The following is a 27,751-nucleotide window of genomic DNA, read 5'->3' on the forward strand; positions in this document are numbered from 1 at the left end:
GTATAGTGGGGCTTAAAATAAATTACTGAACTAGATGGCTTATTAATAATTTGTTTCATTACGTCATCATAGTAGGAAATTAAACGGACTTGTGATAAAAAATTGCTGTTGTAATCTTCCGAAAATCATTCCCGATAACCACGAAATATTAAACGATTTTTAGCCAACATAAGCATTATCCGAAATAATCTCATTTTCCGAAATGAGGATCTGTATCTTACTTACTTGTTCCTCAAGATCTTTATCGTTCTTTGCCACATTTCATGTATAGTACATGCCTCGATATGTTGTTGAGAAACACTGAGTTTTATCCGAAAAGATAGATTTTTCCAATCTTGTAGTCTGGAGTAGCACAGCCACGAAACGAGGAACTGGACCATACGTTGAAGTTGAATAGAAGTAAGTGTCACTAAAACTTCTATTTTGTTGTTCAGGATCCCTTGGAAATGGTCCTTTAGGTCTCTGAGGTGACAAACTCTAATGTTTCTTTTTGTTTCATCGGAAATGTTGATGTCCACGTATTCTCCAAGATCGCTTGAGGGAATAAACGATGCAGTGCGTTCAACACTAATTTCCGACAAAGGCATATCTATTATTGTTGAATTGTTTTTCGTTTGATGACCCTGCTTGATTTAAATGATCCGCAGATATATATTTACACCAGCAGCATTCTTTTCCGCATTTTCCAATTCAGTACTGGTCTTTTCTTTAACTTCTTCTGGACATAATTCATTACCGTGTTTTGTAAAGAAATGATCTTATTTAGGTAATTTATTGACTGCTTGTTCTTTTGCTTTCTTTATTGTTCTTTTTTTGGGCTCCACTCTGCCCCTTTTTCTTTTTATCCATTTTTAACCAAAAATTTTATTAATTTAATTTTAAACTTTATATTTTAAATACAAATAGCAATAATAAACAAATACATTTTTGTATGTTAATTGCTGTCTTGATAATGACTTGAACTAACTTGAATCGAAATTAATCAACTAACAACTTTTGACCACCGTATATGGCTAAATATTCGTATACGGTGGGGCCTCTATCCCCCCCCCCCCTATCAAGTTGGGGAATTGCGAACACCATACGATACGACGCATACAATTACAGTAACCGAACGGATGTCTGATCACTATACAAAGTTGCATTTGTAAAAGCAAAATAAAGACTGCCGCCGCCTGGATTTGTTATGTTTTGGCGATAAGATGCAAAAATTCCTTCCTTATTCTAGATGTATAACATTGTTGAGGAGCTCAGTGAGAAAAATATTTTCATTACATGTTGCGTCTGTCTATAGGCCCTAACGTAGTAGGGGCGGCCCCTACTTGCATCTGTTTATGGGTCCTGGTGACGTAGGGCCCCTAGGCTTTGGCTACTTTTGCTGTACGGTAGCCACGCCCCTGTATGTACATATGTATATTATTATTATTATTACCAGCCATATAGTGCAAGGAAGCTTGAGGCTTATGCTGCACCAGCTAAAAAAAAAATTTCTGAGTTACCGAGAGAGAGAAGTAGAATGGAATCACCAAGAAACTCATAATTGTATAATTATGAGTTTCTTGGTGATTCCAAACTTTAGAACTCATAATTGTATAATTATTAGTTCTAAAGAATTAAGACGTGGAATAAAAAGAAAACACGTTACTTTAACTATCGTTAACAAGCTCAGAGTGATAGAACAACTTGAAAATGGCGTTCCTGGAAAAAAAAATTGCTGAAGAATTTGGTATTGGCCAACAGGCTCTGTCAGATATTAAAAAAAAAAAAAAAAAAAAGAATCTATAAAGACATTTGCTTTAAAATTCGATTTGGGGAGTGATAAAAGCAGTGTATCAAATTGACAGACATTAAAAAAGCCGAAAGTGTTGCTGGAAGAAGCTATATTTAAGCAGTATTCACAGCAACGATCAGGTGGCGTTCGACGCCAACGCCACCTGATAAATATAAAACACAATATATTTATCTTTCTATCGGTGGATAAATGTATTGTCTTCTTATAGTTTTTTTAAATAAAGGCTCTACAGTGATATATATATATATATATATATATATATATATATATATATATATATATGTGTGTGTGTGTTGTTTTTTTTTGGGGGGGGGACTATGTAGCAATGTAATCAATATCATTAAATTTTCTATTTATTTGTGTTCTAAGTGTTTTTGTCTTTTAGGGCTATCCTTTGCTTCACTAATTCGGATGACCTATCCCCCAATTAATCGGATTAGCTAGGATTTACTGGTTTTTTTTTTTTTTTTTTTTGTTTTTTGTTCTTGAGCACTTGGAAGGCCTAGTTGCTACTTATCAGTGCAGTTGATAAACGAACTGATTAATAAAAATGATTATATAAGAATTTTCTGTAAATATATATATATATATTACGCATGTACTGATATCAAAATTTAAAAGAAAATGTTCCGGTCTGCCTGTCAAAACATCTTTAACCATTAATAGCTATACCAGTGGTGGATCCTGCAGGCGCGAACGTTCCCTCGGAGCCTCAGAGACAAAATTACCATGCTGCTCGTATGCAGAGGCAAAATTATAAATTCGGGGCTCCCCGGCAGGTTGCTGATCAGTACATATGTGATTTTTAACAGCCATATTAAGCCAGAAGTCAGGATCCCTGACTCCTTGCAACCAAGGAGTCAGGCTTATGCTGCTCAAGTTAAAAAAAAAAAAAAAAAAAAATTCTGAATTACCGAGAGAGAGAAGTACAAGGGAATCACCAAGAAAGAGAAGAATGATGATATTCAGCTCAGGACCCTGGGTGTGCCAAGCCTATACTCACCAGATGTGAGCCCCTGGCATTAAATATAATGACTAGTTAAACATTAGAGATTCCAGCTAAATTCGAACGCAGTTTTCATTTACTCTCAGCCACACATATCATCGTTAATCCGCCCTTCTAGAAATATATCGTCATTGCTACATAGCCCCCCCCCAAAAAAAAACTGACTGGATCAGCTGGTGTTATATATAGCGACAAAATTATGTATTAAAGAATCATATTTATTTTTCCACCTGAAAGTAATCAATAATAAAAGTATCGTTTTTGAAGTCTTTGACACATTTCAGTAGTGTTTTTTTTTTTTTTTTTAATGGACGATCGTTCAATTGTGTTCTGCCGTTTAACAAGTATATAATCATAAAACAAGAAAATAGTGTGATTATTGCACTTCGTAGAAGCTAGTAGCATTTAATTACAGACAGTTTTTAAATATTCAGTTATGGTTTCTGTAATGAATTCATCGGCTTTCTATTGCATACAGAAGAAACGCTGATACTAAGCTATAAGAAGTTGTTGTTTCAAAAGTGAAACGTACGTCCTAAGGATGTGGACATTACCACACCCTCCCCTGCTCCTATAGAAGTGGTACGACCCACACCTAAGCAAGGTCATACACGTACACCAGCGTCGCCACGCTTCCCGGACGTGAGCTCCTGGTGAGTTGTACAGGCCTCAGACCGCGTGGATGCTACAGTAGCCCGGGCAAGGAGTGAATTCGACCCCGAGTTTGAGGGAGAGGTCGTTATGTCTTGGACTATGCGACCTCGTTTCTCGTGGAAAATCCTAATTACAACCTAGATGAAAAAGTATGCAGCTAAGTCACTAATTTTATTGGAATATCAACATGCAATACTTTTCTTAACATTTACCATTTATTTATTGACAGTTCTTCGTGGTGGCGTTGACTGCTCTTGCTGTTCTGTGTAATATTTCTGCTAGTCATTAGAGTAATGTTTCGGTAGGCTTGTACTGTATTTACACACCTTGAGTTTTACAACTACAAATGAGTGAGAAGAAATGCTTCTGGACATGCAGTTATTAGAAAAAAATCTTTTTGGTTTCCCATATATGATGCACAATGGTTCAGTGTGCTTCCATTCTGCTCTACCACGTGGTCGTCTTCGTTAGCCATTTTAGTAATGCAAGTAACGGACATAACCATTTATAATTTTCAGAATTAAAATGATTAGACTAACATTTCGGGTGCAGCAAGGAGCGCTAATTGATAACTGGTTACCATCTTTTATTTCTAAGAGAAAATGCATGTAGAGAAGTCATCCAAATGCCCCAAAATCGTAATGGATCTGAGGAAGAGGATTTATAATGATAGATGTATATTACTGTAATATTTGAATGAATGTGAGTGAATTACCTAGCAATATATTTGTTTGCTATCTTGTAAAGATTGTATTTATTACCGTAAACTACATGTTTATGAATTATCCATAGCGACAGATACATTTTTAAATATTACTTTGAGCGCGTTTGAGAGAAACGTTTGGTTCGCTGAATGCAGTAACAAGTGGATTATTGTGGTATAAACTGTGATCTCGCGTTGTTTTACACCAGATGAAGCCAATGTTTAATCAAGCAATGACCGGCGGTCCTGTGGCTGACCCTTTCTACTCATCGCCATTTTCGTCTTATTTCAGGAGGCATACACCATATTTTGGCCAACCGGATTATCGAATATATGAAATGAACAAGAGACTTCAACAAAGGACAGAGGTTAGTAAAAAATAGTTTACTTGAATTTTAAATTCTTTTTTAAAAAATTACTGAATATGAATCTTATAAAATCAGATTAACTGTTTTTTGAAACCCTAAATAGTAGCTGTTTTTGGAATGGTAACAAGTAGCAGTTATTTTTTAATGCACTTTTTAATTCTGCATTACCCAGATAAACTATGGTACCCCCCCCCCCGTGTTGTAATTGTAAATTTGGGTTAATGTTTAATGATTGTCAGAACTATACGTCCTTAACTATAAACAATAGTGACAAAATCGTGTAGTACATATGAGACTAATTTCAGGTAGTAAATCACTTATATACTATTCTTCATATTTTGGATCATGATATCACCTGAAGCCACATCATTAAATTTTTAAAATATTGATGTACAATTTAAATTTACAATAGTTAATATTTTAATATTAATGTAGTCAGTGTTTATATTTTAGAATAATTTATCGAAAAAGAAAAGTGAAATGGTTTGTGATTCCATTAACTATTACTTCAAAAATGAGAATAGATAGGAACATAGGTATCGTTATTAACAATGCAATTAAAATTAAACATTGCTTTATGAGGTGAATTCCCAGTTAATTAATTTGATTACATGAATGTCATTGAAAATTATGCATATTGGTATTTAAGGTTGCCATCTAATGATGCAGTTCTGAAAATGGGCAGGTATTTCAATAACAGATGGACCGTGAATAAATGGAAAAATGAATGTACACTTCAAATTTGAAATTTATTTTATTTTATTTATTTATTTTTTTGCATATAGGGAACAGCAGTGCCTGGCAAACATACTTGCTGTCAGGGGTAATCCCAGGTAGGGACTAAAGGAGCTATAACTCTCCTCCCTTCCTCTGTGATCAGTATGATGTGGATTTTTGACTGTGACATGATGATTAAAGCTTAATGATTCCAGCAGAAAATTCCAGCCTCCCCCCTCACCCTGCAAAAAACTTGCAGTATGTTCGTGTAATGAAAAACATTAATTTTAATTGTCATTAACAATTAATTTCCAGGAATATTTTATCTCCATTATATCAGAGATTAGCCTTATTGTTTTATTCACATAACAAATTGCATTTTTTAAAAGTACATGAATGTGATTGAAAATTATGCATATTGGTATTTAAGGTTGCCATCTAATGAGTAGTTGATTGTGAGAGACTTTTTGTGGTTAAAACAACAAACGTTGAATATAGACATTTTAATAACCAATTAGAAAATAATAATAATCTCTCCCTTTTTTTGTTGCATTTATCGGGAGTTAACAGCAAGAAGGGAGGGAGACATGTAAGTGAAAGGCTTTTTAGTGTTTTTTCTCTTAGAAAAGAGATACAGATAACAAAATAAAACGTATGCAGTTCTGAAGTGCAGGTATTTCAATAACAGATGGACCATGAATAAATGGAAAAAATTAATGTACACTTCAAATATTAGAAAATTTCAAACACTACCTGCAAAGTTTGAGGAGTTCAATACAAGAAAATCTGTCCACATGAGGATAAATTTCCATGGTGATTTCCATCCACAAAAGAAGCAATGTGAATAAAAGTGAATTCACAAGCTTAATTTGGCAGAGTAGGGAAAGGCTGAGAAACACAGATGATTGTGAACATAAGTATCAACTCCTTGTTTTGAAATGCATCTGCAATGATGAAAGAGTGAATAATCGTAAATTTGAATTGAAATTTCAGGAAAGAACCAGGTTTCTGTTAAAAACCATCAGGTCTGGATGAACGTTCCGTGATGTAAGTTGTGTAAGAATTTCATCACTTTAAGAGTACGAGCATTCATGATATATTCACTTAACCTTTGAATTTATTTAAACTGTCAACCTCAACCAACTACCTGTGGGGTAACTTGTTCCAACAATCAACGACTTGCTTGCTGGCTGAAAGAAAACTTTTTTTTAGCATTAGCATTAGTAGAGGCATTTGATGCAAGAAAGCAAGCTTATGCAGCATCAGCCAAAAAAAAAAAAAAAAAAACCCTCTTCCACTTCACCCCTCTGTTCGTTCAAACTACCTGTCCAGCTGAGCCTTAAACTTATTTAGGCTATCAACCTCCACCACAAGGGATGGAAGTCTGTTCCACCAACCAACCACCCGCTGGCTAAAGGCAAATTTCCGCACGTCTATCCTACATCTGTCTTTCCTCAATTTGAATTTTTTGAATATAACTTCCTACAATATAATCTAAACCCCCCCCCCCTATAATTTGAATTTGACACCCTAGTTCTGGAATTCCTTATAACAGTGACAATTCCACATTCATTCATTCATTTTACTAATTCTCCATCAGAGCTTTATAAACCTCAATCAGGTCACCTCTGAGGTGCCTGGTTGCCAAGCTCTGTAGCTCACATAATGTCTTTCCTCATATGGTCCTCTTCCTGCCGATCTCACCATTCAAGTTACCTGTCTTTGGGCCCTTTCAAGAAGCTCAATGTTTCTTCAGATGAGGTCTTCATACTTGAACATAGTATTCCAAATGTGGTCCTACAATTGACTTATACAGTGGATTATGACCTCCCATCTCCACAGGATAACGTTGAATAAATCATCAATAAGACACCATGGGCTTTCCTGGCTGTGTGTTTTTCTGTTCAGAAAACGTTATCTGCCCATATTGTAACTCCCAGATCCCTTTCCTCCTCCTCCACTTTTTAATTCAACCCTACCGTATGTATAATTTATTTTGTGGGTTGCTATTCCCAAAGTATAAGACCCTGCATTTAGCAGCATTAAAACAGCTGCCACCCACTTCTCTGACCATCTTTGAAGAAGCTCTGCTTGGCACTGATTTTTAATGACTCTGCCAATTTTTATATCGTCTTCAAATTTTGACAGCATGCCTTCTATCCCTTTTGTTGTTGTCATTTATGAAAATGAGAAAGTGGTTCAAGAACCCAATCCCTGAGAGTCCCCACCCTTGATGTTACACCAATCTGAAGAATATCCATTAATCAGTCCTCTGCCTTCTGCCCAGCAGCTGCACAGCAATCCATCTTAGGATCTTAACCAGTAGTTGTTGGTGTCTCTATTGTCAGGGAAACAGGGATAGGTAGTATAAAAAGGATGGGTAGTACAGGAGCAGGGTATGTCTGCCAGGGGCAAAGGTTGATGACATTGCAGAACGGTTATCATCTTTTAAGGACACAAAAGGTGATATAGTTGTACACATTGGCACTAATGATATTAAGAGTAGGAGACCGGCAGAATTACTTAACAAGTACAGGTCACTGTTGAAAAAAAGCCATGAATTAGGGTTGAATTTGAAAGTGTTTGCAATTCTGCCCAGACACGATAGGAGGGAGTATATGATGAGAGCCTTGTCGATCAATTCGGCCCTGGAAAGATTGTGAAAGGCTCAAGGGATAGAATTTTTTTTCAGCCTGGTCTGTACTTGTTAACAGAAGGGACTGCTTCTACTGGGATAAAAAAAAAAAAAAAAAAAAAAAGTAAAGTGCAGCCATTATCAACCCACTGCAGGGTGGAAGCCTCCTCAACAATTCATGCTGAGGGAAATGGACCATAATCTGCCACGCTGGTCCAGTGCGGGTTGGCAGATCGACCGTATTCAGCAGTCAGGGGCTTGAACCCCGGTCTACTCAAAGAGCGTGTGCTACTGCACTCCCGCTCCTGCCCACTCGGCTACGGAGGCCGTCTTAAAGGATACACTTAAATAGAAAGGGTGCAAGAATATTTGCTGATGTTATCGAGACAGTGTTAGGAGGGTTGGAAAACTGCTAGCTTGGGGGGGGATACAAGGACTAATAGATTAACAGTAGCCACTGGCAGAGGTGAAAGTGATTCTTGCACTGCTTCTATTGGAATGAGCAGAAGCCTGGAAAACAAGATGCAGGATATTTCAGAGACTGCTGGGAGTCATTGCGGTTCAAGTAAACACATGGGTTGTGTTAGGGTAGCTAAGAAAAAGAACAGGTGCATGTATACTTGTGTGTACACCAATGCTAGGAGTTTGGTAAATAAATTTGATGAATTTGAGGTATTGCTCAAAGCATCAAAGGCGGATATTGTTGGGATATCAGAGACGTGGTGTCACACAGATATAAGGAATGCAGAACTGGAATTTGGGAAGTACAACATCTACAGAAAGGATAAGAAGAGAGGAGGGGTTATGCTATTAGTTAAGAAACACATAAAAATCCGAGGAAGTAAAGCCAGTCGACATTGCTGGACAGTGCAGTGTCGAGTCGGTTTGGTATGACATAAGCATTGGGAGATCAAAATTGAGAGTAGGAGTGTGCTATAGACCTAATGACTCTGATGAGTATAATAAGAAACTGTACTGGGAAATAGTGGGCCAGTAAATCAGAGAGTCTTATAATGGGGAAATTTTAATTTCCCAGATATTGACTGGAATTTGTGGGTTGGTCACTCACACACTAGCAAGGCTTTTGTGGATTTATTGGATGATTGTTTTCTACATCAGCATGTTCGAGAGGCAACTAGAAGGAGTAATACTCTTGATTTGATTATCAGTAGTGATTCTTCATGGATTAAGAATCTGTAGATAGAGGAACCACTAGGTGGCAGTGATCACAGTGTGCTGAAGTGGGATTTACTCAAAGAGGTAACTACCATCAGGGGTAAAGGGAAGGGTTATTGCTTTCGTAAAGGCGACTACGATGGTCTGAGAATATTTAAATTCTATACAGTGGGATTTCAAGAACTGCTGGGACTCACAGAAAATTCAAAATGGGAAGCATTCAAAGGACGTATCTTGGAAGCTACTAGACTTTACATACCAACTAAGAAATATTGTTCAAGGTTTAGGACTAAATGGAAGTCAGATGAACTAATGAGACATATGGCAGAGAAGAAAAATGCATGGGATACATATAAATTAATGCGTGAAACAGAAGCCTATGATAGATATAAGCTGATCTGTAACCAAGTTTACAAAGGAGGTTAGGCAGGCGAAGACAGATTACAAGAAATCTTTGGCAAAGGATGCAAAGAAAAACAGCAAAGAGTTCTTTACTTATGTAAACTCTAGAAGGAAAGGGGATGAATCAGATTGGTCCACTTGATATTGATGGTTCAACTATTGATGATCCTGCTCAGGTAGCTAACAAACTAAATGAATATTTTGCATCGACATTCACACATGAGGAGTTATTCAGGAAGGGGAATGCCAGAGGTGTATTCAACTCTGGCAGTAAGCTAGATAATTTTGTTATAACTGAGAGTAAAGTGGAGGAGAAATTGTTGAAGATAAACACAAGAAAAGCACTTGGGGTGGATGGGATCTATCCAGTTATATTAAAGGAGGCAGCAAAGGAAGTAAGCAAACCCTTAGCCATAATTATGAGAGCTTCCTTGGACTCAGGGGAGGTACCCATAGACTGGAGAAGTGCAAATGTGACCCCCAATTCACAAAGGAGGATCAAAGGCTGACACAAGTAATTATAGACCTGTGAGTTTAACTTCTGTTCCAGGAAAATTAATGGAGGCACTGGTTAAAGAAGCACTGCAGGATCATCTAGACAAGACTTCAGTTATAGCTCGGACACATCATGGTTTTGTTAAGGGGAAGTCTTGCCTGACCAATTTGATTGGATACTATGATGCAGTCACAAAAGAACTGGATGCAGGGAATAACTTTGATATTATATTATATACTTGGATCTTAAAAAGGCTTTTGATACTGTTGCACATGGAAGACTGCTGTACAAATTGGAGCAGTGTGGCATTGGAGGCAAATTGCTGCTATGGATAAAGGGGTGGTTGAGGAGGAGAAGGCAGAGAGTGGTAATCAATGGACACTGCTCATTGTGGACTAATGTTATTAGTGGAGTCCCTCAGGGTTCAGTTTTGAGTCCATTATTGTTTTCTTTATTTATAAATAATATTGGTGATGGTATATCAAGCTTAATGTCCAAGTTTGCAGAAGATACAAAGGTTGGCAGGGTTGTTAAGGACACTACTGATGCTATGCTGCTGCAACAGGATCTGGAAAGGTTGAGCAGATGGGCTGAGAGGTGGCAAATGAAGTTTAACATTGACAAATGTAAAGTACTACATATGGGAAACAGCAACCCCAGAGCAGCGTACCAACTCTGTGGTACTACACTGACAGTGGTAGAGAATGAAAAGGACCTGGGGATAAGTTCTCTGAGCAGTGCAGACGGGCTGTAAGAGTTGCTCATGGTGTCAATTCAATGATATCAATTCTGGTATCAATGATATACAGGAATTTTTGTAGCATGGATAAGGAGGTGATTATTCCCTTGTATAAGGCAATGGTCAGACCACACCTTGAGTACTGTATACAGGTCTGGAGGCTGCATTTCAAGAAGGGTGTAGAGCTGCTGGAATGAGTACAGAGAAGGGCAACAAGATTAGTGAATGGAACAAAGGGTTGCTCTTACGAAGAAAAGCTTTAAGTTTTGTAAATTACAGTGTCTGGAGACTAGGCACCGGTGAGGTGATCTGATAGAGGTGTATAAAGCCTTGAATGGTTTGAGCATGCTCAGTGCTAATGGGATTCTGCCTATTGCTCAGAATAATCACCTGAGAGGGCATAAATTCAAACTGAGGAAAGACAGATGTAGGATAGATGTGCGGAAATTTGCCTTTAGCCAGCGGGTAGTTGGTTGGTGGAACAGACTTCTATTCTTTGTTGTGGAAGTTGATAGCCTAAATAAATTTAAGGCTCAGCTGGACAGGTATTTCGAACAAACGGAGGGGCGAAGTGGAAGGTTTTGTTTTTTTTTTTTTTTTTGGCTGATGCTGCATTAGCTCTAATCTCAATGATATCCATTTCCGCTTACAGTCTGTTAAACCCCATGTATGTTTTCTGACAGAATCCCAGTTATCGGTTGATTCACTCACTGCTCATCTCAGTTATCTGAATTATTCATTGTATAATTTCTTTTGCTTCAAAGGTGGTACTTCTGTATATGTCTGCTCTGCTCTGATATTCCTTGTCAGAGACTTGGTAGTTTGGAATACAGTATCTGCTTTTCAATATTCTTTGCCTTAAAATCTCTCTATCACATTCTGTCAAATTGATGTACTGCCTCTATCATTCTCCCAACTCCACTGATCACTTGGAAATCTTTGACTTCCTCTATTTGAAACTTTACTTTCTCCAATCCAACTTTCCTCAAAGGAAGGTAATTTTCCTTTGTGATTTTTATGTTCACAACTCCAGCTGGCTTCCATTTCCTAGTCACACGGACCCAGCTGGTCGAGATGCTGAGGCCTTTGCAATTACTAATGACATTGTACAGGAACCTTCAACTTCAGAGTCATCTGAGGTTGTATGTTCTGGATGCAAAAAATAATTTTTTACATCCAGTTTCTTAGTTACTGCATCATAGTATCCAATCACGTTGGTCTGACAAGACTGCTCCTTAACATATCCATGCTGTGACTACTGTGACTGCAGTATAATTGCATTTCTGTCTAGGTAGTCCTGCATTACTTCTTTAACCAGTGATTCCATTATTTTCCCAGGAACAGACATTACGTTAACAGGTCTGTAATTACTCTATCACCTTTTGATGATCCTCTTTGTGGATTGGAGATATATTCATGTGCGTCTTGTCCATAGCGACATCATCTTCTGAATCTAAAGATGCCCTCGTTATTGTGGCTACAGCAGGGCCCTACTTTGCTTACCTGCTTTGCTGCTTCTGTTAATATAATTGGATAGATTACATCTTCTCCAGGTTTTTTTTTTTTGTTCAGCTTCAACAGTTTCTCTTCCACTTTTCTTTCAGTTATCACAAAATCATTTAGCTCCTTGTTAGAGTTTGATAAACTTTTGACATCTCCTTCCGTAAAGAATTCCTCGTGTAAATGTAGATGCAAAATACCTGTTCAATTTGTCAGCACCCTGAGCAGGGTCATCAATAGTTAACCCATTGACTTAGTGGCCCATTGTGATTCTTTTCCTTCCTTATACTGTGAATATAAACATAGAAGCCTTTGCTTCTGTTCTTTGTAAGAGACTTCGTATAATCTGCCTTAGATTGTCTAACCTTCTTTGTGACTTGATTACAGACACCACAGGCTTCTGTATCACCTTTCGATTTATATGTATCCCATTCCTTTTTGTTTTTTCCTAACTGTCATTAGTTTATCTGACGTACATTTAGGTCTAAGCTTGAACAGTATTTCTTAGTTGGTATGAAAAGCCTGTAGTAACTTCTATGATTACTTCCCTGAATGCTTTCATTTGGAATATGCTGTTGATAACATCACCAGTTCGTCCTACTGCTTAGAATTTAACAACTGAAACCACTGTAGTTACTCTTATTCTTCTCTTTCTTGGTGATTCCCTTTTCCTTCTCTCTCTCTCTCTCTCTCTCTCTCTCTCTCTCTCTCTCTCTCTCTCTCTCTCTCTCTCTCTCTCTCTCTCTCTCAGGGTAACTGGGGAATTTTTTTTTTTGGCTGGTGCAGCATAAGCCTCAGGCTTTCTTGCACCATATAGCTAATAATAATAATTATGAAAGAAAAAGCCTTTCCCTTTACATTTGATAGTAGTCATGTCTAAATAAATTTCACATGAGTACACTGTGATTGCTGCCAACCAGTGGGTCTTTTACCTGCAGATTTTTAATGCATGAACAATCACTGCTGATAACTAGGTCAAGAGAATTGCTTCCTCTTGTTGCCTCTCTAATATGCTGTACTTGAAAACAGTCATCCAATAAATATACAAAAGTCTTGATGGTGTGTTAGTGCCCAATCAACAAATTCCTGGTAATATTTGAAAAGTTAAAATACCCTATTATAAGCCATTCTAATTAACTGGTCCACTCTTGTTTCCTTGTATAGTTGTTTGGTATATTCATGGGCGTTCCTAGGGAATGTGGTGCTCTCTCAAAAATATTTATATATTTTGTTGTACTTTTATTCATATAATGATAATTAATAACAAAAGTAATACAATTATAATCATTGACAACATAATTTACATAATCACAACTAATAAAGTATAAATTAAAAATTAATTTGACATTATTTTTATTAATTGTCTAATTAGGTTAATACTTTATTTCATAACTTGATATGTATAAGCATAATTTCATTATGTTTATACATCTTCTTCTTCCAGTCACATAGTTCCCCGAGGAGCTGTTGTGGCCACCAACGAATTCCTCCAACTGCATCAGTCATGTGTTATACGAGCAGTATCGCAAAATGCACGCCCAAAAGTTCATTGATCCTATCCTTCCACCTTGTTGCAGATCTTCCTTTAACAGCAGTTTTTGGAGTTGGTTTTGTTATGGTCTCTGTGGCATCAGATAATGTGGTAGTATGCCATTGCCTACCACATGGCCGATTTTGAAAGGGGCCAGCTTTAATCATAGGAAGAGTCATCATGCATCTCACGAGATGCTCTTGAAGAGGAAAGGTGATTATAGCAGGGCTCTGCTTAGTGCAGAAGGCTGATTACAACTGGTTTTCACCTGGTTTCCAGAAGTTGTCCATGTATATAAATGGATATATGTTATTCATTAGATTCACACAAGTAATTATTATATCTTTAGTCAATGAATTTATTCATAAGGTGATGCTATTCTCCCTCTTCTTCCTTCTTTGATGTCTAATTAATGTCGAATATATTTTAAAATAATTTTCTCTCAAACCTTACCATTATACCATTTTCATGCTGATTCGCATAGTCTTAATCCCCAATGAATACATTTCTTACATTTTAAAATATTTGTTCCTGTATTTCAAATTTACACTTCTTTCATTATGCAGCATTTAACCGCTGCATAATCTTCTATATTCTTCAAACACACTAACCATTAAACTGTTATTTTAATCTTAGAGCCTAAATATTTACCACACAGATATAAATTTGTCTAATGAATCCTCTGTACCCCTTATTCTGTATGGTAAGATGTATTTTCAGTTTTTTTATGCTTCATTTGCATTGGTTGCAAATGAATTAGTAAATCAATGATCTCATCTATATTACTGCGTAATCCTCTATAGTTCCATTGTAGGAATTTATTCATTGGTTGGGTCTGATTGAGGAAGATTGATCTGACTGTTTTTTCTGAGAAGGTTTCTGTCTGTTTAGTTTTGGCTTTATTTCTTGGAACACAGCCACTACACGCGGCAGCCACCCCTCCAAAAAAATCATTTCTGTTGACATGCATGAGCAATTCTCATTGTTAATACACATGAAATCATCTAGTAATGTACGTGCGATAAGAATCAGTGGTTGTACGTGGTGTTAATTTTTGATTTGAATTGTCTGAAGAGACAATGAACTGAAAAACAGAGTGCAGATATGCCAGCATTTCTAATAATGCACTCACTGTCCACACAACCTGTCGTCAAGTTATCGCCATTTCTAGTACAGAAATGGTTAGAATCGGTTGTTGGATCCCCTAAAATGGTAAAGTGTCTCCAATCTGGAAACCTTCTAATTGAAACTTCCAAGCCATTTAGAAAAACTGTTAAAATTGACAACATTTAACAGCATTCCAGTGTCAGTTACACCCCATAACACTCTGAACATCTCTAAAGGCATTGGCGCCTACGTAGCCAGGTGGGAAGGAGCAGCAGTGCGTAGCACACGCTTCTTGATTAGACCGGGGTTCGAGCCCGTCACCACCAAATACGGAGGATGCGGAAAGGTCATTCAGGGAATGACCACCGCATATCCCGGAGCAATATGGCCTTAGTTGCTAATGCTCCTAAAAACCAAATAATAATAATAATAATAATCTAAAGGCATTATCAGCAAATGGGACTTACTAACTGTCTCTGAACAAGAAATAATACAAGAGCTTAGTGAACAAAAAATGACTCGAGAATCATGGCCATTTTTACATCTTCTTTTAAAGCAGGTTACTTAAATTGCAAGATTTGGCCTTACATCCCAAACTGCTTTAAATGTCAGAAATATGGCCATTCTCAAACAGCATGCCGAGGCAATGCTGTGTGTCCTCTTTGTGGTTCCAAGAAGCGTTCTCAAGAAGACTGTATAGCTTCCACTCCTATTTGTTCAAACCGTAAGGGAAACCACCCTGCATTTTCTAAGGCGTGTGACCTTTGGAAGACAGGCAAAAAATCCAGAAATATAAAGTGGAACATAAAGTCACTTACCCTGAAGCAAGTGCTACTAACCATGCCTAGCCGATCATATGCATCGGTCACCAGAAGCAGCCACTCAGCTGCAACTCGGATGTGTCCATAGAACCGAGCATTTCCTTTGCCACCTGGGCCAAAACTGTGTTATCATGCAATAAGAAACCTACAGTCAATGAAACGAGCAATATGCCGATTAATATCCCAACTAATGTTATCTAACCTAACCTGGCACCTCCATAGCCAGGTGGGAAGGAGCAGCAGTGCGTAGCACATGCTTCTTGATTAGACCAGGGTTCGAGCCCGTCACCACCAAATACGGAGGATGCGGAAAGGTCAGAGTATGACCACCGCATATCCCGGAGCAATATGGCCTTAGTTGCTAATGCTCCTAAAAACCAAATAAACAACAACAACAGCTATCTAACCTTGCTTGAAACAACAAAATCAACTACTGTTGAAAAACAGAAGGTGAAGCCATGAATAATGTTCAATCAGAGGATAACGGCACAGTTACTAGAGTTACATGCTAATGATATCATAGATACAGGACGCCCAATCTTTCCCAGAAATAAAGCCAAAACAAAGCAGACAGAAACCTTCTCAGAAAAAACAGTCAGATCAATCTTCCTCAATCAGACCCAACCAATGAATAAATTCCTACAATGGAACTATAGAGGATTACGCAGTAATATAGATGAGATCATTGATTTACTAATTCATTTGCAACTAATGCAAATGAATTTAATAGAAGCATGTGGTTATAACCACATGCTTCTATTAAATTCAAAAATTATACTATGTTTAGGCAAAACAGGGTTTCTGACTCTCCTGCTTGTGGTGGGGTAGCTACACTTGTGAAAACTACAATACCCTCAAGACATGTCCAACTACAAACCTCCTTAGAAGTTGTAGCAGTTCAGATATCAATGGGAATATCGTTAACCTTTGCATCCATTTACATATCACCGAATTACCCTTGCTCCCAGACTGAACTGGACAGTCTTATCACACTTCCACCTCCTGTTTGTTTACTTGGTGATTCCAGTGGCCACCATCCATTGTGGGGATCTTCCACCATGGATAGGAGAGGCCAATTAATTGAAACATTCCTGGATAACCATAACCTGACTCTGTTAAATTCTGGCTCTCCAACTCATGTTCAACTACCTGCGGGAGCTACATCAGCCATAGACCCATCCATCTGTTCAGCATCTCTTTTTCCAAGCATGGAATGGTCTACAGTGACCATTTTCCTATCATTAGCTCAATTCAAACACAGGTCGTGTTAGACCCTAAAGGCCATACTTCTTGGAACTTCCACAAAGCAGACTGGAAAACCTATTCCAGTTGTGTCATACTTGAAAAGCAATATGTACAGCAATACGATCTTGATGACGTAACTGACCACATTACCAGCCATATATTATCTGCAACAGAACTTTCCATTCCAAAATCTAACCAGCACAAGAGTGTTGGAATGAAGTGTTGGAATCAGTGGTGGAATGAAGAATGTCCCAAAGCAAAGAGTGGCAAAAACCGAGCTTGGAACCACTTTCATAAATTCCCAACTACCGCCAACCTAATTTTTTACAAAAAAACTCAGAGTTAAAGCAAGACAAATTAGAAAAAAAAAGCAAAACATGAATCCTGGATTAACTTCACCTCATCCATTAACAAAAATACTGACACTCGAATTATCTGGAAAAAAATACATGCCCTCAATGGGAAATTTCTACTGCTGCAATCACTAATAATACAATGGAATGGGCAGGACCTATCTTCCCCTACCAATATTGCAAATGCATTAACAGAGTCTTTTTATAATATTTCCGCCTCATCCTCTTATGTGACCTCCTTTCAACACATTAAATTCAATTTTTTGAAAATTCAATTTTTGACTAATGTCAAAAATTGAATTTTTAAACTAGACTCTCACTTCTTTATAACCAGCCTTCTACTCTAGTTGAGCTCAAGGAATGCCTAAGCAAATCATCAAATAGTGCAGCAGGACCAGATGGCATTCACTACAGTATGCTGAAACATCTATGTGAAGCCGACCTTGGCATATGATTATTATTCTATAACCGTATCTTTTCAGAAAATACTTATCCTCTGTCATGGCAGCATTCCTATGTCTGTGCTGTACCAAAACCAGGCAAAGATCCCACTCTAGTCTAGAATTACAGACCGACCACTCTAGTCTAGAATTATGACATTAACAAGCTGTTTGGGAAAAATATTTGAAAGGATGGTGCACAAGAGGCTCACCTGGTTTCTAGATTCCCAGAATCTTCTTTCTGATCACCAATATGGTTTCCATAAAAACAGATCTACCCTAGATTTACTTGTAAAAATTGAATGCAACATACAAAATGCCTTCATCATGAAACAGCTTCTAGTGATGGTCAACCTAGATATTCAGAAAGCATTCGATACCACTTGGCGTCATGGCATTATTAAAGATGTGCATCAGTTGGGGCTGAGAGGCTACCTTCCTCCAATAATTCAGAACTTTTTAAAATTACACACCTTTCAAGTCCAATATCGAAACATGCTGTCAGCATCTCACATTCAGGAGGAGGGTGTCCCGCAGGGTTCAATACTGAGTGCTACCCTATTTGCGATTCGAGTCAACAACATATTGGAAGATCTTCCAAAAACCATTCAAATATACATGTATGCAGATGACCTCACTATATCCTGCCAGTTGCAAAGTATGAATACTATTAAAAGATAGTTGCAAATTGCTCTATTCAAAATAGAAAACTGGACTTCATGCAATGGATATCGTCTTGCTGAGCAGAAATCCACCACTTCTCACTTCTGCAAACTTCAGTCAGTTCATCCTGATCCTGAGCTAAAGATCAATAACATGCGAATACCCCTTGCTTCACTGTCCGTTTTCTTGGCCTGGTGCTAGTTAGGAAATTAAACTTTCAAGCACCTATGACCTACCTTCGGGCCATCTGCTTGAAGAAATTGAATATCCTCCGGTGTGTCATCTATGTCATGGGGCGCTGATCGACATACCCTGATCCATCTTTATCAAGATCTCATCAGGTTCTGCTTAGACTATGGCTCTCCAGTGTATGACTCTGCTAGAAAAACTCCTTTAGAGTGATTGAACATGATCCAGCACAGTGCTCTGAGAGTTTCTCTAGGGGCTTTCAGAACCTCCCTAGTTCAGAGCCTTTACATAGAAGCTCATGAACCTCCCTTACATCTTTGAAGGAAAACATTACTTTTGATGTATGCCACAAAAATCCACAGTCTCCCCTCTCATTCTAGTTGGAAATGTCCATATAATACCGAATGGGAGTCATTTTACAATAGTAAACCAAATGAAAACTGGCTTGCTCCACTTAGACTTAAAGAACTGACTCAAACATGGAATATAGAAGCTAGCAATATATTTCAGGACATGACACCTGATCCACCTTGGACAAATATTCCGGTAATTTACGATGACTATTTTCAACAGTGGGGGAAAAACAACTTGTCCCCCTCCAATATCGCACAATTGCATGAAACTCACTCTTCTAACTCAGACGCCTGTAAAATCTATACAGATGGATCAAAATCTGAGACCCAAGTAGGTGCTACGACAACCTTCCCTTCATTCACCATTTCTGTTTTATTACCAATAGAATGCAGTATTTTTACTGTTGAGCTTTATGCTATTAATTTAGCTCTTGATCGGATAACTGAACTTTTAATTACGACTGCTTTAATATACACCGACTCACTCAGTGCTGTAATTAGTGGTAACAACTCCTCTCACCCTGTAATAAAACGGCTTCATTCTAAGTTACTTGCCTGTAAGGACTCGAACCAAAACTGTGATATTCTGCTGAATCCCAGGACATTCTGGAATAGCTGGCAATGAAAGAGCAGATCATGCAGCCAAACAACCAGAAACCACTATTTTGCAGACTTTAAGTTCCATATACAGATTACAAACACATTATCCATAAAGCATGTTATAATAGCTGGTCATTAATTTGGAAAGGTTATCCAGGAAACAAACTCTACCAAATAAAACCAGAACCAAAGCTGTGGCTCTCCAGCTTCAGAAAAAACAGGCAAGATGAAATAATTTTAGGAAGGCTAAGGATTGGGCATACTCACCTGTATCTATTAACTAATGACAGCGCTCCCCAGTGCACATGTCAAGTACAACTGATCATTTGCCATTTGTTACTGGACTGTCCCCACTTTCAAAATATCCACTTAAATATTTTAAAATCAATTACTAATACACAGTCATCAATAAATTTATTGCAGATTCTGGGAGATCATTTTAATAAAAAAGAACTATGTACTTTCCTAAATCATATAGGAATATATCATAAAATATAGTTATTACAATGAACCTAATATTTCATATTCACCATTAGAAAGACACAATATAGCCCTAGCAGCCTATGTGTCATTAAACGCAACAGCAACAACAGTGAGTGGGCAGAGTTGTTGTTATTTTGGTTTTTAGCAGCTAAGGCCATATTGCTCTGGGGATATGCAGTGGTCATTCCCTGACCTTTCCGCATCCTCTGTATTTTGGTGGTCACGGGCTCGAACCGTGGTCTAATCAAGAAGCGTGTGCTACGCACTGCTGCTTCTGCCCAACTGGCTACAGAGGCGCCTCTGTAGCCAGGTGGGCAGGAGCAGCTGGGCTCCACTGGTTAATCACTGCCTTCTTCCTGTTCTTGTGGACAGTCTGGAGGGTGTACCCTAATCTGAATTTTTGCCCAGAAATGTTGTCTCTATTTTTTAAAATTTTTTTTATTTATTTATTTACAGTGTGGCATCAATCACAATGCTCATGCATGTCAACAGAAATGGGTTTTTTTTAGAGGGGTGGCTGTCACCCCCTAAACCCGTTTTGAGACCGTACCTTATTGCACAATTTCACAATCTTTGAACATTCCACAATCAATAACCGTAATAATAATAGTTTTAAAATTGCTTATCTTTATACCACTATGACAAATACTACTCAAAAACTACTATTATTAGTAAAAATTTATGCACCGACCAACGATTCAGCTTCGATATTCATTATCGAATAACAGCTAATGTATTCACAGTGGAAAATCTTGCCTTAGGCCACTGCATGTTCTACACAGGTAGAAATCATATAACTTAGCTTGTCTTATATAGACACAGGGTATGAACAAGTTGCACTGTCTTCCTAAGCAGATTAGCTCCTTGAAATTCCATTCATAAATAGAATAAATGAATAAGTCTTGCACAATTTCCTAGAAAGGTACTGTGAACAGTGTTTCTGGAAATTTTGACCAAAAAGTACAGCCATGTAAAATAAGCTGGACACCTGGCTCTCGCACAAGTATTGAAGAACTAATTTATATAGTAAATTTTAAAGTAGACAAGCTTATGCACACATCAACAAAAGTTCAGTAACGTGTTCAGAAAAGGTTGACGTATTTAAAATTTCCTTCATATGTTATAAGTTTCAGGTTTTCAGACATCCCTTGAATGTTGGTGCAGGGCACCCTTTGCACCCTTGGGATGGCCTGTCTCAGGTATACTCATCGTAGTCATTAGGCCTATAGCACACTCTTACTTGCATTTTTGTTTTCTCTGTGCTTATATCACACCAAACTAACTCAGCATTGCACTAGTCAGCCATGTTGGCTGGATGCACTGCCTTTGATTTAATATGCTTCTTAACTAGAGCACAATTCCCCCCCCCCCTCTCTGCCTCTTGTATACAGTACTCCCCATTCAAATTCAGCATCACTTATGTCTGAGTGACACCAGGTCTCTGCTATCCCTGCAATGTGTGCATTTGATGACTTAATCGGTAATTCAAATTCATCAAATTTATTTACAATGCTCTTAGAATTAGTGTACATGTAATTATACATGCACATATTCTTACTTTTAGTTACTGTAACACAACCCATATATTTAATTGTTCCATGACAAACTACAGCAGGGCTTGAAATTCCCAACACTTTGCTTTCCAGGCTGCTGTGTGTGGCTTTTATCTATTAGTCTATTTTTGCTCCCTCCCCCAAGCTAGCAGTTTTCCAACTCACCTATCACTTCCACGATAGCATCAGCAAATATTAATGCACCCATTCTATTTCAGTGTATCCCACCCTGTAAAAACAGTCTACCCTGTTAAAAATCACAGACCATGTTGTGAAAAATTCTACCCCACGAGCCTTACACATTCTCTCCAGGATCAGGGGATGAATAGGAGGCTTCTGGTTCTTGTAGCTCTTGGTGATCTTTTGGATCACTTTGTAAGTCATGTTTTAATAAACACTTAAAGAAAATATTCTGTTCTGTCTGTGTGTTGCACCTGTAGTTCTTGTTTCAGATGAGTACCTCTGCATATTCTTAGTGCTCAGTGATCAGTGGATTGATTGAAGATGAGAGGATTTAAATTTGAGAATAACCAAAGTGTTTGTGGGGTTTCCTGTATTTAGATTTGATGATCCTCTTATCCTGTCTAATTAGACATATGGGAAAGGTAGTCTGTAGTTAGATTCACCCTCCTCAGAATCATTTTAAAAGCTAATTCTTGGATTGTTGGTTTAAAAAAAAAAAGCTTACTGCCATGGCTCCATATAATTAGTATATTACTGATGCACCCCCAAAAAGTTTGGGCTTGATTGGGCTGTTCTAGAAAGGATTTGAAATTTCCATAAAGATCTCCATCAACATTGGGGATAAGTAATTTCCTGTTCTGGGCATCCCTGTCTGTTTTATATCTCTGAAAGAAGAGCTCTCCTTGTTCAGAGTTCCCTGTGAGTTCCAGGATATCCTTGAAGGATAACTGTCTAGCGTACCCAGGTAAATCATCTGCTTTCCTTTCTTTTAGGCAGTTCTTGGTTTCCTTCAACTTGGACTGGATATGATCAGTTTCTTTATCAGGTGTTGTTGATGAAGGGCTTTTTTTGGGACTAGTGAATAATCTGACCAACTATGGTGAAATCTTCTTTCTGGGGTGGAATATTCCATTAATGAAGTTAACCTTATGCACTTTGATATTAACAAAAATGTGGGAGAGATTTAGAGTTGTTTCAGTTCAGCAATTTATGCAAGCCCTCATCTGCCTTACTTTTCAATAGAGCTTTTAGTTTGATTTTAATTTTCTTTTCAATTCTAATGATACATTAGGTCAGTGGTTTTTAACTTTTTTTTTTTAATAACGGCACCCCTACTCAATTTTTTTTCAATATATATATGACATTAAACAATATATATGTTATATGATATTTATTACAATAATATAATTATAAAAATTACATTTTCATAATACAAATTATATATATACAGTATATAATTTTATTCTTTGTATAGAGGTATACTAAGTAAACATCAATTATAGATTTATATGCATGGGATACATATAAATTAACATGTGGCACAAAAGCCTATGATAGATATAAGCTGATCTGTAACCAAGTTACAAAGGAGGTTAGGCAGGCGAAGGCAGATTACGAGAAATCTTTGGCAAAGGATGCAAAGAAAAACAGCAAAGAGTTCTTTACTTATGTAAACTCTAGAAGGAAGGGGATGAATCAGATTGGTCCACTTGATGATGATCCTGCTCAGGTAGCTAACAAACTAAATGAATATTTTGCTTCGACATTCACACACGAGGAGTTGTTCAGCGAGGGGAATGCCAGAGGTGAATTCAACTCTGGCAGTAAGCTAGATAATCTTATAATAACTGAGAGTAAAGTGGAGGAGAAATTGTTGAAGATAAACACAAGAAAGGCACCTGTGGTGGATGGGATCTATCCAGGTATATTAAAGGAGGCAGCAAAGGAAGTAAGCAAACCCTTAGCCATAATTATGAGAGCTTCCTTGGACTCAGGGGAGGTACCCATAGACTGGAGATGTGCAAATGTGACCCCAATTCACAAAGGCTGACACAAGTAATTATAGACCTGTGAGTTTAACTTCTGTTCCAGGAAAATTAACGGAAGCACTGGTTAAAGAAGCACTGCAGGATCATCTAGACAAGACTTCAGTTATAGCTCGGACACACGACACAAATTGCTGCTATGGATAAAGGGATGGTTGAGGGGGAGAAGACAGAGAGTGGTAATCAATGGACACTGCTCATCGTAGACTAATGTTATTAGTGGAGTCCCTCCGGGTTCAGTGTTGGGTCCATTATTGCTTTCTGTATTTATAAATGATATTGATGATGGTATATCAAGCTTAATGTCCAAGTTTGCAGACGATACAAAGGTTGGCATGGTTGTTAAGGGCACTATTGACGCTATGCTGCTGCAACAGGATCTGGAAAGGTTGAGCAGATGGGCTGAGAGGTGGCAAATGATGTTTAACATTGACAAATGTAAAGTACTACATATGGGAAACAGCAACCCCAGAGCAACGTATCAATTCTGTGGTACTACACTGACAGTGGTAGAGAACGAAAAGGACCTAGGGGTAATTGTGCAGGCATATATGCAAGTTTTCTGAGCAGTGCAGACGGGCTGCAAGAGTAGCTCATGGTGTTTTGTCAATGATATACAGGAATTTTTCTAGCATGGATAAGGAGATGATTATTCCCTTGTATAAGGCAATGGTCAGCCACACCTTGAGTACTGTATACAGGTCTGGAGGCGTCATTTTAAGAAGGATGTAGAGCTGCTGGATCAAGTACAGAGAAGGGCAACAAGATTAGTGAATGGAATGAAGGGTTGCTCGTACGAATGAAGGCTTAAGTTTTGCAAATTACAGTGTCTGGAGACTAGGCACTGGCGAGGTGATCTGATAGATGTGTATAAAGCCTTGAATGGTTTGAGCATGCTCAATGCTGATGGGATTCTGCCTCTTGCTCAGAATAATCACCTGAGAGGGCATTAATTCAAACTGAGGAAAGACAGATGTAGGATAGATGTGCGAAAATTTGCCATTAGCCAGCAGGTAGTTGGTTGGTGGAACAGACTTCCATCCCTTGTTGTGGAAGTCTCTTGGCTAATGCTGCATAAGCTTGCTTTCTTGCATCATATGCCTCTGCTAATGCTAGATCACCACAAAATTAAAAAGATACTGTACACCTTTTTATAATGAATTAAAAAATAAGTTTAAGTAACTTAAACCCAAATTACTTGGCATCCCTGGAATGTTGTTGAGGCACCCCGGTTGAAAACCACTGCATTAGGTTATAATTTAAATCTTCATGATAAATATTGATAACATTCATTTCTTCTTTTTTATTAGTGTGGTTGTTAATATCATTTTATGTTATATATTTTGCTTCCTATGAAATGGATATTTGGAATGCAGTAGCACGCACTCTTTGAGTAGGCCGGGGTTCAAGCCCCTGACTGCTGAATACGGTCGATCTGCCAACCCGCACCAGACCAGCGTGGCAGATTATGGTCCATTTCCCTCAGCATGAATTGTTGAGGAGGCTTCCATCCTGCAGTGGGTTGATAATGGCTGCACTTTACCTTGTTTTCATTCCCTTGTTATTGGGTCAACGTTTAGGCTATACTCAGTGCCATACCCAAGGTCCTGAGCTGGATATCATAATTCTTCTATTTATTGGTGATCTCTCTCTCTCTCTCTCTCTCTCTCTCTCTCTCTCTCTCTCTCTCTCTCTCTCTCTCTCTCTCTCAGGGTAACTTGGAATTTTTTTTTTTTTTTCTGGCTGGTGCTGGTGCAGCATAAGCCTCAGGCTTCCTTGCACTATATGGCTAATATAGTTCCATTCCTTCCAATAGTTCCATGAATTTTTCTTATAGTTTAAGATAATCTGCTTACTATGTGCAAGGTTAGTTTACTGCATCCTTACTCTCATTTTCACTCCTTATTTAGAATTTCCTTTTTTCCATCTTCATTTATTAGAAGAGTTGGAAAAGACAAGTCATCTTCTAAAGTAACTTAAGTTACCTCTATTTATAACTAGAGCAGTATGATTTCCTTAGTTATCGTAATAATCTTATGTCAGCTTAAATCAAAACCTGTATATTTAATAATTCATTTTTACAACAGATTATTGCATTGTTATTTTAACTCTTAAGATGCAATAGATATCTGAATGTATAGGTATAGCCCAAGTAATTAATTTATGACGGTTGCAAAATTCTTTATGAAATTATTAGACATTGGATTATGTGCGCTACGATTTTTGCATTTATTAATGGTTTATTGCTATTAATTGAACCACAAGTTCTTTGTATTCAACATGAAACCGTTTATGAAAAGTTTTAACATCATTTTTTGTTTTCCCTTTCAAACTCACACCTGGAATAATTTTTGTTACAATGCTCAATAATATATTTCTCAAAGTAGTCCATTGTAAATTTGTGGCGTTCATTGTCCAAGATCATTTTATACTCAGAGAACCTTTCTACTTCTACAGAAGTGTCTAGGTTGTATTTAAAAATATGAGCTTTTGAAACCTCTACTTGAATGGAAGTTCATTTCCTTTCCCATTTATAAATTCATCTATTTTCCTCAAAGTGTGAAATCCCAAGTTTAAAACATTATTGTATTTTCATATTTCGTCTCCTATGCCTCTAGGTGCTGTTGAAATTTGCAGGTCAACTTGGATCGTATCTGGATAGAAAACTTTAATGCAGAAGTGGCTGTTTCATTAGTGGACATCCAGATGTAGTTTTCTCTAATATCTTGAAGAATTTCACAAATAATGTCATCAGTGGTCTCCTCAACAAGTGTGGCAATTCTTTTTCAGGGTGGATTAATCTGGAATATTTTGATTTATACAATATTTTTTCAAAAATTGCGTGAAGACTCAATAGTTAAACTTATTGAAAGGAATATTGCTGTTTACCAGGGTCTTTGAAAAATCACTTTTCTATTCTTTTGAAGTATACATCTTTGTTAAAAGTGACTACTCTGGAAATATTTCCTTGCGTTTTTCTTTGCTTAGCCATAATGTGCGATGCTATTTTTAGATGTTGGTTGATCTGAAATTTTTTCCTTGCATGGAATGTTCTTTTCGCATACAATACCAAACACAATAATGCCATCCATAGTAAAATCTTTTCTGCTATTGGTAATCCACAATTTCATATGAAATTTTGTAACAGATTTCATTTTTGGCATGTTTAATGAAAACATTTCATTTGATGTCAATAGTACAAGGACAACTAGCAAAATATCATTGAAGTGTTTCCCACGCTAATTTAATTGCAATACAGTGACTTGGGCTAAGGCAAAGAAAGCCTACACGAGAAGCATGCAAAAGTTCGATGAAATTTACCAGTAAAAGGACTTTGCTGTAACGGCATTTGTATTGTTGCTTGCTCAGTAAACAGGCGGTGGGTTTTATCGGTCTGGAGTAGAAGTTGAATCCCACTGAAGCTTGAAACCCTCCCGAAGTGGAGGGGGGGTAACCTGACCACCTTTTTTATCGTTTTATTTTCTTTTTCTTAGTTTTTGTCTTGATAGCAGACACCCAATGTTAGATCAAAAATGTCAAATTATAATGCAGTATTATTTAATATTGAGCATGCCTGTTGGAATTGGGTTTTAAATATTTGTTTTAGAGACAATAAGCCTTTTAAAATTGAAAACAGGTGTGGAGACAAGTGTCTAATTTATTTAATTTTGAATGAACTAATTTATTATTTCAGTATTTTAATATAGCAAACATTCTATGGCCTATAAAATAAACTTTTTCATTTATATTTAGTGCAAGTTGAAGACTAGCATAAGTATGAATGACAAAATATTTAGTATGGACAATATTTATATTTAAAATATATTTTATGTATTTTAAATATAAAGGACAGTACAGGTACCCCTCTTATATAACCCAGTAATTGGGTTCTTATAAAATCTTGTGTAGTGCAAAACTGTGTTATACGGGACAAAGAACCAGTACAAAAAGAGGGATTAAGTTTCAAAAGCTAACAAAAATACATAATTTTTTATAACTGTTGGAAACTTAATTTTTATTAAAAATAATAGTAACTGAACAAACTTCCTACAAACTGTGATACATATATGTCAGATAATGTACATTCATTTAATTTTCTTCCTCTCTGTTGCAGAATATCTTCACCTTTTGAACTTTCTTCTGCAGCATCTAGATTTCATGTATCTTCTCTCTTTAAAAAATCAGTATTCTGGGTTTGGTTTCTTTTGCTTGATAG

At 37.3% G+C, this 27,751-nt stretch overlaps 1 protein-coding gene across 4 annotated transcripts in view; it reads left to right on the top strand.

Moving 5' to 3' along the window:
- The window catches only part of LOC150085658 (LIM domain-binding protein 2-like), a 323,298-nt gene that overhangs the window by 132,472 nt on the left and 163,075 nt on the right, over positions 1-27,751 (top strand). For 3 of the 4 annotated variants that reach the window (XM_090373421.1, XM_090373423.1, XM_090373422.1), the window contains exon 4: positions 4,448-4,523. In XM_090373421.1, coding sequence (XP_090229547.1) covers positions 4,448-4,523 — 76 coding nt within the window. Of the gene's footprint in view, positions 1-3,497; positions 3,602-4,447; positions 4,524-27,751 lie in introns of those variants that run through there. The other variant, XM_090373424.1, reaches the window with a different exon arrangement.

Source organism: Mastigoproctus giganteus, chromosome 5 (assembly GCF_048544385.1).
Source record: "Mastigoproctus giganteus isolate SK-2022 chromosome 5, ASM4854438v1, whole genome shotgun sequence".
In the NCBI taxonomy this organism is placed as follows: domain Eukaryota; kingdom Metazoa; phylum Arthropoda; class Arachnida; order Uropygi; family Thelyphonidae; genus Mastigoproctus; species Mastigoproctus giganteus.